Raw genomic sequence first — 14,418 nt, forward strand, 5'->3', positions numbered from 1 at the left:
CTGCTGAATTTAATAGAGAAATCGTAATTTTAATAGAAAATAGTTTACTGGACGAGTTACTGTTCAGCAAAGAGATGTATGTCTCGCCCTTTGGTTTGCATGTATACCTTTTTAATAACCATCTCTGTATTTAATTATAATCGAAATAAAACTTCTCTGAAGATTATTTTATGCAATTAAATGTTGTAGGTTGTCCTGAGATACCCAGGGAAGGAAGCTTCTTGAATCACGTATATTTTGACCTGCTTAAGTCTAAGATTATTATAGAAGTCAACTACTCTTCTTTACATCAACTTGCCAAATTTGTATCATGTGGTAAAATTATGTTTTGTCCCAACTGCACATATTCTTAAAATAGGACCAACTAGTGCCTTTTATGTATGATTCAGTCTTTCAGGTTATAATGCACTGGTGGAGCACTGCTGTGCTAATTCATAAGCAAGACACATCTACTTCAAGATAGAAAACAGTACAAAAGAGTATTTAATCAGCATAATTTTAATATGACTTGAGAGGTAAATAGAAAGAAGATCCTTTTTTTTTTTTTAGTGATATCAAATAAAGCCCTCACGTTAAGAATTTTTTAGCAGTCTACCCAAGTCACTTCATGGTTTCTGTAAGAACTGGTACTTAGTGAGCTATAAGAAATATCCAGATCTTCTAGTCTGATCACCACAATATAGTGGTGTTGAATATACCTAAACCATTTTAAATAGATATTAGAAAAATAAGTTTTGTATTTAAACAAAAAAAAGAATCATCAGTGGAGAAAGTTCTACTGTCTCCAGAAGTAGTATATTCTAGTATTCCATCAATAGTTGATGAATAGTGATCCATGAACATTTAAGCTTTTCCTGGTATTCAAGCTGATACTTGACCTGCATTTACTTCTTTCTTTTTATTTTCCCCTCCTGCAAGTTAGTTGGATTTCTCCTTGCCTTTCTTGATCTTGGAAAAAAGTTGATTGCCATCTATGTACCAAATTATCCTGTCTTGGAAAAGATTTGTTTTTGTCAGTCTTTTCCTTTGTAGATAAAACAGTACTTTCAGCATTTCTAGACTACATAGTTTCTACAGCTCTTTTCATTCTTGATTTTTTTTTTTTTTTTCATAGTAGACTTTCTCTAATTTGATTTCCTGTTGAGGCGTCATAACCAGCTAAACCCCCGGTTACAAAAATAAACTAGTAATTACCTTCTCCATCTTTGATATAACAGCTGTTAATGTATTCCAGAATGAGGTTTACCATTTTTGTGAAATTGCATTACAGTTTATTGTCTCGTATTAATAGGCAATCCATTATAAACCATCAAAAATATCTTTCTGCATACTACAGCATAGCCAGGTATTTCCTGTTTTGTGTGTGTATGCTTCATTTCTCCTTCAGTAACAATCTCTACTTTTTTTAAAAATTAATTTCACTCTATTGATTTCAGTATTTATCTGATGTGTTGAAATCGTTATGTTTTCTGATTCTATTCCTCAAAATGCTTTCTGCTTCCTCAGCTTTCTTCTTTTGCAGGTTGTATAACTAAGTTGTATTGCAGCATGCTAGACAGTAATGGAAGTGGTGAATGCTAAGTTCAGATATTTACTGAGATGCCTTCTCTTGCCCCCCACCAATGACAGGGAAATACTGCTGATTTCTATTCACACATCTCCTGTGTACTTTCGATAGTACCAATATTTCGGAGTTTACTATAGCTACATTTAAGCAGGCTGGAGGGAATTTCATCATGTCCCATCAAGTTAGAACCACCTGTCTTACGTGAATGCTGTTTTACCTTTCCTCCTTTGTTTAATTTGTTGTTGGTTTTTGTTTTTGTTTTTTTTTTATTATTATTTAAACTCTGTAAGCATTTGATCACATCTAAACTTTCCTCAGAAGACTAAGGCACCTGAGTCCTTTGCATCATGTGTTGTTTGCTTCCTTTTCTGGTGTAGTCATTGACCTTTATTTATCTTTATTTTCCTGTTAGATTCTATGAATAAACTGAAAGGTTCTTGTTGCTTCTCTGTCTCTTGGTAGTTGAAATTGATTTAGTTATTTTTATTTTTATTTTTTAAATTTAATTTCTAGATGTTTATACTTTATATACTGGTCCTTTGATTGCCCTTGTGTCTACTTTTTATAAGATCTTGTTTTCAGGTTATTGAAGAATTTCATATACAACCATAATGATCATCTAAGCTTCATTTTTTTTTTTTTAAAGCTCTGTAGGATTAGCTTGTTCTAGTGTATATTTATACAGTCTTTTTTTCAGCAACTGCCAGGTTTCCCTTTTCTTCCTAAATAAATAAGTAAATGTGAGTTTGTTTAAATTTGCTCTTAGAAGATCTTCTCCGTATGGTGCTGTTCATCATCCTTTTTTCCTATAATTTTCCTTTTTTTTTTTGAAGTTACCTTCTACATTTACAAGTAGTTCTGCATTTAATTGTATCCAAAACTAAAATAGCTCTTGCAGTATCTTCTGCCTTCTTCTGAAAACAGTAGTTACTCCCAGTATGCTCCAAAAATTTCAATCTTTCCAAAAGATTTCGATAGCTAGTCAATTCAGTGTTACAACATGAAGCAATCTTTTTGACACAAATAGGATCTTTTGGGATGGGCACACGGGAGAAAATGGGAGTGATTTTTTTCATTGACTTTAAAATTCCAACCCACACCAAAAGACTTAAATTTTTAGACAAAAAAAGTAGAATGCTTTATGGTGTGTGTCAGATAGTTATTGCAAGATTTTTATTTGATGATCTAATATAGTAATTGCTGAAGAACAACTTGAACTTCTGGTTAAAGTGTTACACTTTTCTTCTCAAATTTTCTTGACGACTCCTACTTCTGTTTTTGAGGGTAGAGTGTTTACAATGAATCATTATTTCCAGTTTTGAAATTGAGACACATGCATGAGCTTATGACAGGCAGGATTTTAGCTATCAACTGAGTGTAAATATTTTCTCATAATAAGTACTAACCTGATTTTTTTGCTACCATATTGTGGTCTTTATTCAATATCTTGCTGAATTCCACTCTAATCAGTAGCCATTTGTGAATGCTTTTCCCATTAGGCTAATTAGTTTTATCGGTGGTAATGCTCAAATCCAGCCGCTTGCTGTAAATGGATTTGTTGCAGGTAGTGGTGAATTATTGGATGAAGGCTGTACATGAAATGTGTGTATTATCTAGAATGTAAATTGAGGAATCTTGTTGAGTGTAGTGATGATGCATTTTCTTTTTTTGTGGAAGACACACGGAATTTGAGTATCAGTTCAGTAGTAGAGATGAAGTGGGATTGTTAACAGTGGCACTTGAAATGAAAGATGACTAATATTCTGGAATAGATACAAAATTCAAATGACTTTGCTTGTTCTGTGTCCCCTGAAATGAGTATTTTGCTTATAGGATTTATTGAAGGGATGTTTATATTGGGAAATACTGAAATTCATTCTGTAAAAACTGAATATTAAGAGGCTAGTATAAATTGTTTCTTTTTTACCTGTAGATAGTGGAGATACAAATTTCTGATGCTGATATACCTTGTAATGTTAGATCTGTTGTCTTAATTGAAATTAATAAGTAATTTTTTTTTCATCAATTTAGGAGGCCTTATCGATGTCAATATGAGTGAAATTAGTTTTGATGAAATTCAGCAACTATTTTCGAAAGACTTAGACATTAAACCAGGAGGACACTGGAAACCAAAAGACTGTAAGCCACGATGGAAGGTGAGATGCTGCTTTTCTGCTTTTTTCCTGTTGGTGTAAAAGAATAGTTTACCATTGCAAGCACTCAATCTTTTACTGCTATATATTTTATATAATATGTAATGTAGTGTGTTATAGTACATGTATTGTGATATCTGTGCTCAAGAAGAGACTAAAGCTTGAAGAAAAACTTGAAATGGATTGTCAAGAGCTTCTAAAGGTTCATTAACTGTTGATACTAAACATTTTATCATATGTCTGCAAACTTGTCCTCTGTGTGTGTTGCTTAAAGTATAATTAGAAGCAAGTCAACATAAAAGGAAAATCTTCCTTATATTTTACTCAGATTTTTTTTCTTTTTTTAATATCTTGAGCAAATTTACAACACACTTTCCTATCAGGAATGAGAGTGTAAAACACCAAGCCAATTTAAATTTAAAAGTTGAAAATCCATTGGAGACTTGATCTGTATTGAAACATTAAAATTTAAAAATGCTAATGTAATACCTTAATATATATAATTTTTTGAAGGTGGCAATCCTTATTCCTTTTCGGAATCGCCATGAGCATCTTCCAATTTTTTTCCGTCATCTGATACCTATGTTGCAGAAGCAGCGGCTGGAATTTGCCTTCTACGTTGTTGAACAGGTAACAGCATTTACTTGAAAAGTCACCCTTCAAGATTCTTTACCTAAAGGGGATTTGATATTCTTGTCAAGATTTGGATGAATCCAGAATTTAAAGGTTGTTACTCTGCTGTTCTAATCCTTTGAATGAAAAAGGAAAGTTCGGCTCCATTCCCCAGTTTAGGCAGTGGCCACATACATGTTGCTTTTCTTTAAATACAGGCTGATATTTTATAAGTGATAGTACGGCCTCTTTGAATCTATTGTCTTTCTAAGTTTTCAAGGAGAAAAAAAAAAAAGGTTTTATCTGTAAAAATTGGAAATGGTCATTTACAGAAGGCCACTTTACAGCACATTCTCACTGAAATCTAGTTGAAGACAATAGTATTAAAATGTGTACTGTCCAGTTAATAGATTTGAAATATAATGGAGGCATTAATAATATGAAATTACCAACTAGTACCTTGGCTAGGGGTCTCTTCAGAAAGAGAGGAATGGATATGGAGGAAAAAACCTTAAAAAAAACAAACAAACAAAAAAAAAAAAAACCAAAAAAGAAAGTTTCTTCAAGCCGCAATCAAGGAATGAAGTAGTTCAGATGAATAGCTTAAGGAATTTGCACAGTTGTTGGCTGTAGTAGATAGCTAGATCCCTAAACAAATTACAGGACTTATTTTTCATGGGTTTGTAATGCAATATTTTTAGGTGACAAAGTGAGAAGTTTGCGTAAAACAAAAGTTCCTCTAAATTGTTATTTAAAAAAAGGCACGTAGGATGCATTTGCTGTATCAAAAGGTCTTATGTTGTCTTGTTTGTTCAAAACAGACATGAGATTTAAATTGTACTGGAAATAAAAATTACTTGGATCTGATTTTATTCCAATTTCTAAGAAACTGGAAGTAAATTTGAATATAAGGTTAATTATAAATATGTAACCAAGTTGTCGGCATTTTCACAGCATCAGAAGTTTTTCAGTAGTTGACTTGTTTCAACAAGAAACAAAACTTAATGTTTCTTAGTTTGTGTCAGTATTTCTTTAACTCGTAATGTCATCCTGTGTTAATCCAAACCACTCACATTTTGATACTTCGGAGTTACTAGTGCTATAACGTGCTAGTGCTGTTAAGTGTCGTGTAAGGGGAGAACATCTAGACTCTTTCAATAACAAAATACAGTTGGTGCTAACCAGAGCTATTAGCTAGAGGAATAACAGACATCATTGTCAATGTTGGTTGGTGGGTTTTTTTTGAGTGGTACTGGATGTATTTCTCATAGTATTGAAATATTGTCTCTTTCTTTTTGATTCTTACAATGTCTCCTTTGTTTTCTGTTTGAAGACAGGTACACAACCTTTTAATCGTGCAATGCTCTTTAATGTTGGCTTCAAAGAGGCTATGAAGGATGCTGTCTGGGACTGCATAATATTTCATGATGTGGATCACTTACCTGAAAATGACCGAAATTATTACGGATGTGGAGAAATGCCACGCCATTTTGCAGCAAAGCTTGACAAATACATGTACATGTGAGTAATTAGCTTTATTCATGTTGTTTCTTGAAGATCCAGAAACATTCTTAAAGTGTGCATGAATTTTGTGACAGCATATACGGTAGGTGAAACCAATAAAACAGCCTCCTACCATGCTATTTATATAAATGAATATCTAGTTATTAAAAGGAAGATTTAAATTTAGTGCCTACATTTGTGCCTACATTTGATATAAAAAAGAAGGAAGATATTTATAATTTTCAGTGTTGAACTTGTTTCAGTGAGGTTGATCTTTAAAAAAAAAAAAAAAAAAAAAAAAGAAGGCTACATGTGTTGAGGGGGGAAAGCTTACTTTACTTATTAGAAATCTTTTTGGGCTACATAAGCCTTTGGGGTGACTGTTAACAAAGCTAAGCAGATTTACAGCAAATTACCACAGGAAAAAGTGTCTTAATTTTCTCATAAATGTGCAATTTATTTCTGCTTTGTACTGCTTTTTAAACAGAAGATTTTCTTCCTGCTAGACCATTTTGTATCTTGTATTCAGTCTCTATTGAAATTTGATTAATGTAGTGGGTCCTGCAGTTTTGTTACTTCCTTTTCTTCTGCCTTTTTACATTAACAAAGCTTCACTTGCTTTTTAACACTTCGATCTCATGACATTTTTCCAATCACTTCACGTGAAGCTGTACCTTATTGCTTGCTGCATGTACGCATTTGCCATCCTGAGATTTTATTTGTGAAGTTGATCAACTTGACAACTTGGTCAACCTGACAGATCAAAAGCAATGCATTGAGAACGTGAGAACATTTGGACTTCAGGTTGTTGGCCGATTAGTAGTCAAACCTTTAAAGATTTTATATGTATTTAAAAATGTATAAATAAACATATAAATATAGAAGAGATTTCATCTGTCTTTATATGTATTTATAAAATACTTTGTTTATACATACATTTATGAAATTTATAAAATGTTTAAGGTATATATAAATACATGTTTATGAAATATAAAAATAAATATATATTTCTGTATATACACAAAAAAGTGCATGTGCACCACACACATACATATGAATAAAAAACTCAAATGGTTCCATAAACTATCATACCCCAATTGTTTTTATTTTTGGTTGGTGGGTTGCTTTTGGGTTGTTGGTGGTTTTTTGTTGATTTTGGGGGAGTAGGGTGTTTTTCGGTGGGGGGGTTAGACTATCTGTTATTTCAGTTAATATTGAAAGGGCTATATAGTAACACCCATCCCCAAAAGCCATTAAGATTTGGTTGAATCCTGTGTTTCCACAGAGATCAGAAATTACATGATTGTGTATTTCTTTTTCTTTCCTCTTGCATTCTGGAGTTATTTGTCCTTCAGTGTGGTAATTGTGTCCTAAGCAATGGTAAATCTTTTTGTAGATAGTCCTAACTCCTTGAAGGTTTCAGATTTGGAAGCATCTCCTGAGAGATGCGTTTGATGACTTTTATTTTGAAATTGTGTGCTCTTTCTGAAAGAGGAACACACTTTACTGTAGCAGCTTCTGGGTTAAGGATGCAAGTCAATATTGGTGGAAACAAATATAGAAACTTAAATATACATATATATTGGTGTTTTTTTTTTTTTTTAGATTGACAAAGTGTTTTGAGAGCTGGAAATCACATTGCCTGAGCCTTAGTATGTTACATTATATAGCTATAGTGGCTGTTTGTGTTGGCCAGCTGCTTATTACTTAATAATGTGTTAGTAATTACAGTATGCTTAATGACAAAAAAGCCTATAGATCTTTTTGATTCAAAAGTTTAGCTTCTAAAAACTGGAAAATTGTTTTTTAAATACGTATTTATTTCACTGTGGTTGAATAGGTACTGTTAAACTGTTCCTCTCCAGTTCTAACAGTTCTGTAGAATATAGTAATGAATTAAAATTACTCAATTGATGCGTTACTGATCTGTGATTTTTTCAGTTGATTAGAGTTTTCTTTCAGTTGAATAGTGTCAAAATACAATAGTTTGAGTGCCTCTCTTTACACTTCAGCTTTGGGTCTAAATCAGTCCTCTGAAATATGTAATGGACTTTTTCATGTGGTGATACTAATTTGAGATACAGTCTAAGAGTACTTTTTATGCAAATCAGACACTACTGCAAACATTTTCTACAACTCCTGTATATGTTACTTAATGCCAGCGATTGGTGAACCAGTTTCCCTTAGTGAATACATTCAGCACCTGTTCATGTTCTTAGTTTGGGGTGGTTCTTGGTTTTTTTGAAAGGTATTGTTCAAAGAGAGGGCTACCTATCTAAATTCAGCTAATAATACAGGATTTGTCTTCTGTTTTCAGTCTTCCATACAATGAGTTCTTCGGTGGTGTAAGTGGCCTGACAGTGGAACAATTCAAGAAGATCAATGGGTTTCCAAATGCCTTTTGGGGATGGGGCGGAGAAGATGATGATCTTTGGAACAGGTGAGTTGTTCCGTGGTTATGTCTTTCTCACTGTTCTGTGGTATCCACCCCTTGGAGAGCAATTACGTGGTTTTTCTCAGTTGTTACATTTTTTTTTTTAATTTGTTTTAAATGAACAAATTATAACATTTCTAAATAGTTCACTTTAGAAATGTCAGAACATACCATTTGAAGGGATAAGTATGATGTTATTTTTTATTGGCTTGGAGACAGTTAACAGACTTTTAAAAGTTAGGTCTTGTAACGAATAATGGATATGACAACAGACAACAGTTTTAAGCGTATCTATTCTTATTCCTTCTAGTCTTCTGTGCGTTGATTTTGATTTTAATTTATGTCTGTCTTGCTGCCAGCATTATGAAATACCATCCCACAGGCGTGTAAAGTAAGCATGAGTTTAAGTATCTTTCATATCTTAGGAGCAGTGTCTGAGGAAGGTTAATTTGTGACTATATTGACAGTCACAAATTGGACAATGGACAACAACACTCACTGTATTACCAGCTGCTCACAGTAAACTGTAACATTCCAGTTGAGCTGTTGAAACAAAGTGTCTGCATGAGTTATATATAAAGAGATATATTTTAAAGGAAGAGTTTGTAGGTTTTTATTCTTTTTCCTTATTATTTTCATATTTTTATACTGTTGTGCTTTAAGAACAAAGCAGGATATACTAAATATGAAATTACTGTTATTTCACACATCATTGGTTTTGCCACCTTTTTAAATTGTCGGGTTACGGGTGTTTTCATTTTTTTAGGGAGAGAATGTCAGTGAATGCAAAGACTTAGCTTTAAAAGGTCTTGATGTGTATTTTTCACTTTTGCTGTAACTTGTGAAAACATCTTCCTAATACTCTTCATACAAATGTTTGTTTTATACTGCAGGGTTCACTATGCTGGATACAATGTAACAAGACCAGAGGGAGATTTAGGGAAGTACAAATCCATTCCTCATCATCACAGAGGTGAAGTCCAATTCTTAGGACGGTAAGAAAAAAATAACTGTTGAAATACTAGAGCAAAAGATGTAAATTTTTTTTTCTTACAAACATGCAGATCTTCCACACATACAAATAAGCAGTCGGTGCTTATCAGTGTTACCCGCTCTTTAGTGCTAAACTTCGTATTTTTGTGAACGTGTTATATTTGGTGTTCATATATTTCTTATTTAACCATGAGAGAGACTGAGTTTGTGTGTCAGAAGATCATAACCTTTGATGCAGAATGTTATTGTTTCTTAATACTTTGGGCATTAGTGGTGACAGGGCTTCATTAGTTGGTTAATTTGGATATTCTGCAAAAGAAAGCAGAACAACTAGGGGAAACGACTCGTGTGTGAAAACAAACTTTAAAGCTCCTCAAGGATTGGTTTCTTCCATTGTGTTTCATCCTTTTCTGAGATACAGGTTGTCTCACTTCCTGCTTACATTGATGTGAACTTTTTCTTTGTGTTCCGTTCTTTTGCTACAAAGATGCAAAACGCTTTAACTGGCCAGAGGTTCTTGCTGCCGTAGATTGGAATAGCAACTGAAATGCAGCAAATGAGCTACGCATAAAAATTAGAATGTGAAATGCAAAATAAAGGGTTTACAGTATGTGTTTTCAGATAATTAGAAATACTGCTCAGTTCTGTTATCAATGGGTGTGTCTCTTTCTGGGAATGTCTTTATTTAAAAATTATGAATAAAGCAGAAAGTAGACAAGTAAATATGTGATGCGAAACTAAAATGTATATATCGGTAATCTGGAGGAGGGGAACTGGTATTTTAATCACCAAATTTAGATGTTTGCAAATGCAGTAGTCTCAAGAAGGAAACAAAAAACAATTCAGACATTTAAATGTATAATGATGAACAGTGAAGGTTCTTCTCTGAGCTCCGTATTGAGTTTTATAGCAAAAGAACATGCAGAAATTGAATGTTCTTTGAAAATCAATTTAGTTTGGCACCATACAAGTAAACATATTAAATGCCTTTTTTGTTATTTAGTCTTAATGTTAACTTGTGTGTGCGAACATAAAATTTAAGTGTATTAAAAAAATGAAAGTGGCTTGCTTTTAGAGCTTAGGTAGGTAATTTGGTAATTCAACGGGCTGAGAGGTAGTTTCAGAATTTAAAGCATATTTTGAAATGAAATGACTGTTACAGTATCATGTCTAACGTCAATTGAATTGTTTCTCGCAAGTTTTTCTCATGTTTTCTTCTCCCAACTCCCTCTGCAGATATAAACTTCTGAGGTATTCCAGAGAACGTCAGTATATTGATGGGTTGAACAATTTAATATATACTCCTAAAATACTTGTCAGTAAATTGTATAAAAATATAACTGTTAATCTCATACCAGAACTTGCTCCTGTTAGAGACTATTGATGGAAGTGGAATGGCAAGCTACCCTACCAGAATAAACTTTTAACACTGGAAGCTACTAATAGACACTGTAAAACAAAACCAAACCAACAAGCAGCAGCTTAGAATTAGAGATTTTTGACCATTTGGTGATGCATATTTGAGATGAGAAGTGATTGTATGTACCATGCATTTTGTTCTGAAAGCAAAGCCAGCAGCTACCACTCAGATGTTTACAGCATGAGACTACTGTTCAAGCCTTCTTCATATTCTCTATCTTAACCACTCAGCTAAAAAAACAGCAGAAAACAGACTTGTAGCTTCTCTGGAAGTAGGGGCAGAGGCCTCTTCTTCCAGGAGTTTTTTTTTATACTAACCCCCCCCCCTCGTATTTAAATGAATGCTTTTGTTTCTTTTTAAAATGTGTTTTGTAAATACGTGATGTAAATTAACGTGTGTACATTGCTTTTAAATTGCTCAGTATTTTATGCTTCAGTATGTATATGAGTGTGTTCTTGTTTGAATTCTATAGGAATGTTTTTATTAGCATGAAAGAACAAGTGTAAAATGTAAGTATGCTTAAAAAAAGGTTATACCTTAGGTGAAATGAAGGAAATATTAATTGTTGGCCAGCTATGACTGTAAACTGTTATACTAGTTTTGAGCTCTAGGCCTTCTGCATATCTATATAGAAGAATCAATTTCGTATAAGAACTAGCTACAGAGAAAGCTTTTAATTTTATTTATTGCCAGCAAAATTCTATGATAACCTGCCTGCCATCTAAATCCTATTTATATGCATATTGCATGTGTATTATGGAAAATCTTGCAGTTGTTGCGTATTATGATCTACAGGAACTCTTAACTGTTTCCAAGTGTGCCACTAGTGTCAATGTCAGGGATTTTAATGCCTAAAACGATGTGTCTGGGTGCGTACAGTATTTTGGTATTGTTCTTTTTTTAAAAAAATCCTAGTAAACAGCACTTTTATTCCTCCAAAATCAGAAGAGCCAAAAATGTGTCTTCATTGGAAGAATATTAAAGTTAGATTTTTAAGAAAATAATAAAACATAGTTCTAATAGTTCTAATGCTTGCAGTGTGGGATTTTCAGAACCGCGGTGTTGGTCAAACTGTTCTGCTGCTGCTGCTGATGGCATAAGTGGAACTGAAAGCAGGCCAATCCCTAGTGCTTTTTAAGATTCCACTCATAATATATTAATCAATACAGCTATTTAAGGGCCTATTCTAGTAGAGTGCTGAGTGCTTCTATGATGCACTAAGTATCCTCAAGTCGATGACTTTCAATGAGATTGAGGTTGCACAGTCCCACTAAGGATTGGTCCTGTCTGTTTCTCTATTTTTGTGGTGTTATATGTATGAGTAACTAGCCTCTTTCCTTGGCTTATAATGAAAACCATATCTTCTTATTTTCTGTTTGCTTGTAATGTTATGCTACCTAAAAGTATCCCACTGCTAAGCATTATTATCTTTTCCTAATATTTTTTTTTTTACACTCCTTGTTAATACTAAGGAAAAGGACCCGATCATTTATTTTCTATGTTAATGCAAAGATGTTGACCAAGATCTACTAAACTGGTTTGTTCGTCGCAGTTACTCAACTCTTTAGGAACCAAAGACTGACTCCTGCTCCCATGAAAATGGAAAGCAGTATATAATAAGGATTGTTTATCCATAGAGTGTTCTGTAAGAGTGTTGACAAAGAATACTAACTTTAACTTGTTACTGTGTGTTGGTTTCCTGAATTGCTGCCACAGATGGTGTGGTGCTTTGTATATCCGAGTTTGTTTGCCATAAACGTCTTCTGTTTCTTTGACATCCCAGCAGCAAATTTTGCCCTTAGCCATTCTTCAGTAAAGTTATGAGCTTAGTTATAGATATTCCAAATATTTAGTAGAAATGTAATGATTTAATTTAAGTAGTTCAGAACAATTGTAAGGGGTATTTTAAACTGTACTGGAATTACCTTAAAATCTACCAGTTAAGCTAATATGCTTTAGGAATGACGTAGTGCAATGAAAATAACAAAAAGTGAGCATAAAGTGAACAAAGCATTCTTCAAAAGCATGATTAAGTGGCTTGATCACCTCCTGATATATTTTTCTATAACTGAGTGTATAGAATATTCTGAAGCATATGGATAAAGGGGAGATAATCAATATTCTGTACAAACAACTATATCTTCAAAATAAAGTTAGTCTTATTTCATAACAGACTAATACAATTCTTTAAGAACTGTTGAATAAATTATTAAATCCCTGGTGTAATTTTGAAGTGGTTTCTGGTTTTCAGTACAAGTTTACCTACAATTTAACACCTATGATTGTGAAACATCCTTTGGTACTGTAGGTCTGTACTGTTTTCTGAAGCATGCTTTTGTGCCCATTTGTTAGGCATTCTGTGAAATTAATGTGCAATTTAAGAAAATTCTAATGCATATATATGTATATATACATACATATATACGTTCTATATTACACATATGCTGTGGCTGAACTAATATAACTTTACAGCTCTAAGTGATTAATCATGTGTGGTCTTAGAAAAATTTGATTTAAGCCAGTATGTGAATGGATTATGACATATAGCTGAGTTCTTAAAAAGTTTACATTTTGGTGCCCCAAAGTGATGGATGTTAAATTATGAATTGTTAACAAGCACTCCTCTCTAAATACCTTTTTATAGCTTTGTTGCGAAGTTTTAAAAGGTGCCATCTTAAATTACATCAAAATAGTGTTTGTATACTACCTGCTTGAACTCAGTACTACTCTGTAGTGAATTTTAACATAGACAGTGCCTTCAAGCAAAATAAATCTGATGCAGAACTAAGTTGTGCACGTTCCTTTTGGTATTTTCATGATTCTTGTAAAATGTAGAGAGAAGCCAATCGCATTGGCTTTTTGTTGACAAGGCAAATTAAGGATGACTTCTCTTTAAGGAGTTAACATGGAGGGAGAAGAAAAAGGGAGTATTTTGCAAGATTCTGAAGGTCTTGCGAATTAACAAGTAAAAACATTACAGAAATATTAACAGTGGAATCTGGCTGATATACTAAGATACTTTTAAGCCCATTTGCTGTATTTCAAATTTAAGTAGGAGAGTATAAAATACAAAATCCATTTTGCAATAGACAGTATATTGAAAAGCAAGTGCAAAATGTCCTTTTTCTTGGATCTTGCCAGTCTATTTTTCTATCATTATGTTTACTAATGACTGTGTTGTAGTGGGTTACTAATGAGCCAGTTATTTAAAAATATTAAAATGATCCATTGCGTATCAGCAAGAGAAAGTGTACTTAAGATTATTTTATTTGTAGAGGTATGTAAGATAGGCTTAATGAAAAATGCACTGAAACAAATGCTGGGAATTTCCTGTGTACTATCATAATTTTGTTTTTTTGTTGTTCATGAAAATGTTTGTACTTTTTTATCATTGTCTTTTATGAAATATAATGTTCTAAAGATTGTGTTGGTTTGTTTATTCTGAGGTTCTGTGGAGAAGGTATCTTTTTTGTGTTTTGTTTATAGACAAAGTGCTCATTTTTCTAGTGCTCAGTTCCTCAAAGTAACAACAAAAGGAAGGGAAACCTGGCCAGCAAATACATCAGGTGAGGCTGTGATGGGACCGAACATTAGGCTAACAAACCATTTTCCCTTTATTGCTACTTACATGCTTTCAGCTTTTGGTTATATTAATCTAAATGACTCAACAGTTTTGTGTACTTTTCCAAGATAGGGTTGCTATTCTGTTGAATCTCCTAATAGCTCTTCTCTATGC

The 14,418-nt window shown here is 33.2% G+C and overlaps 1 protein-coding gene across 1 annotated transcript in view; it reads left to right on the forward strand.

Annotated features, from left to right (window-relative positions):
- The window catches only part of B4GALT6 (UDP-Gal:betaGlcNAc beta 1,4- galactosyltransferase, polypeptide 6), a 32,818-nt gene extending 18,713 nt beyond the window's left edge, over nt 1-14,105 (forward strand). Inside the window, exons 4-9 of the mRNA XM_009885983.1 lie at nt 3,599-3,723; nt 4,234-4,350; nt 5,666-5,853; nt 8,153-8,275; nt 9,163-9,264; nt 10,499-14,105. Of these exons, the coding sequence (XP_009884285.1) occupies nt 3,599-3,723; nt 4,234-4,350; nt 5,666-5,853; nt 8,153-8,275; nt 9,163-9,264; nt 10,499-10,646 (803 nt within the window). The 3' untranslated portion in view covers nt 10,647-14,105. The remainder of the gene's footprint in view (nt 1-3,598; nt 3,724-4,233; nt 4,351-5,665; nt 5,854-8,152; nt 8,276-9,162; nt 9,265-10,498) is intronic.
- Nucleotides 14,106-14,418: the final 313 nt, after the last annotated feature.

The sequence above is a fragment of the Charadrius vociferus genome, unplaced genomic scaffold (genome assembly GCF_000708025.1).
Source record: "Charadrius vociferus isolate BGI_N301 unplaced genomic scaffold, ASM70802v2 scaffold75, whole genome shotgun sequence".
NCBI classification, from domain to species: Eukaryota; Metazoa; Chordata; class Aves; order Charadriiformes; family Charadriidae; genus Charadrius; species Charadrius vociferus.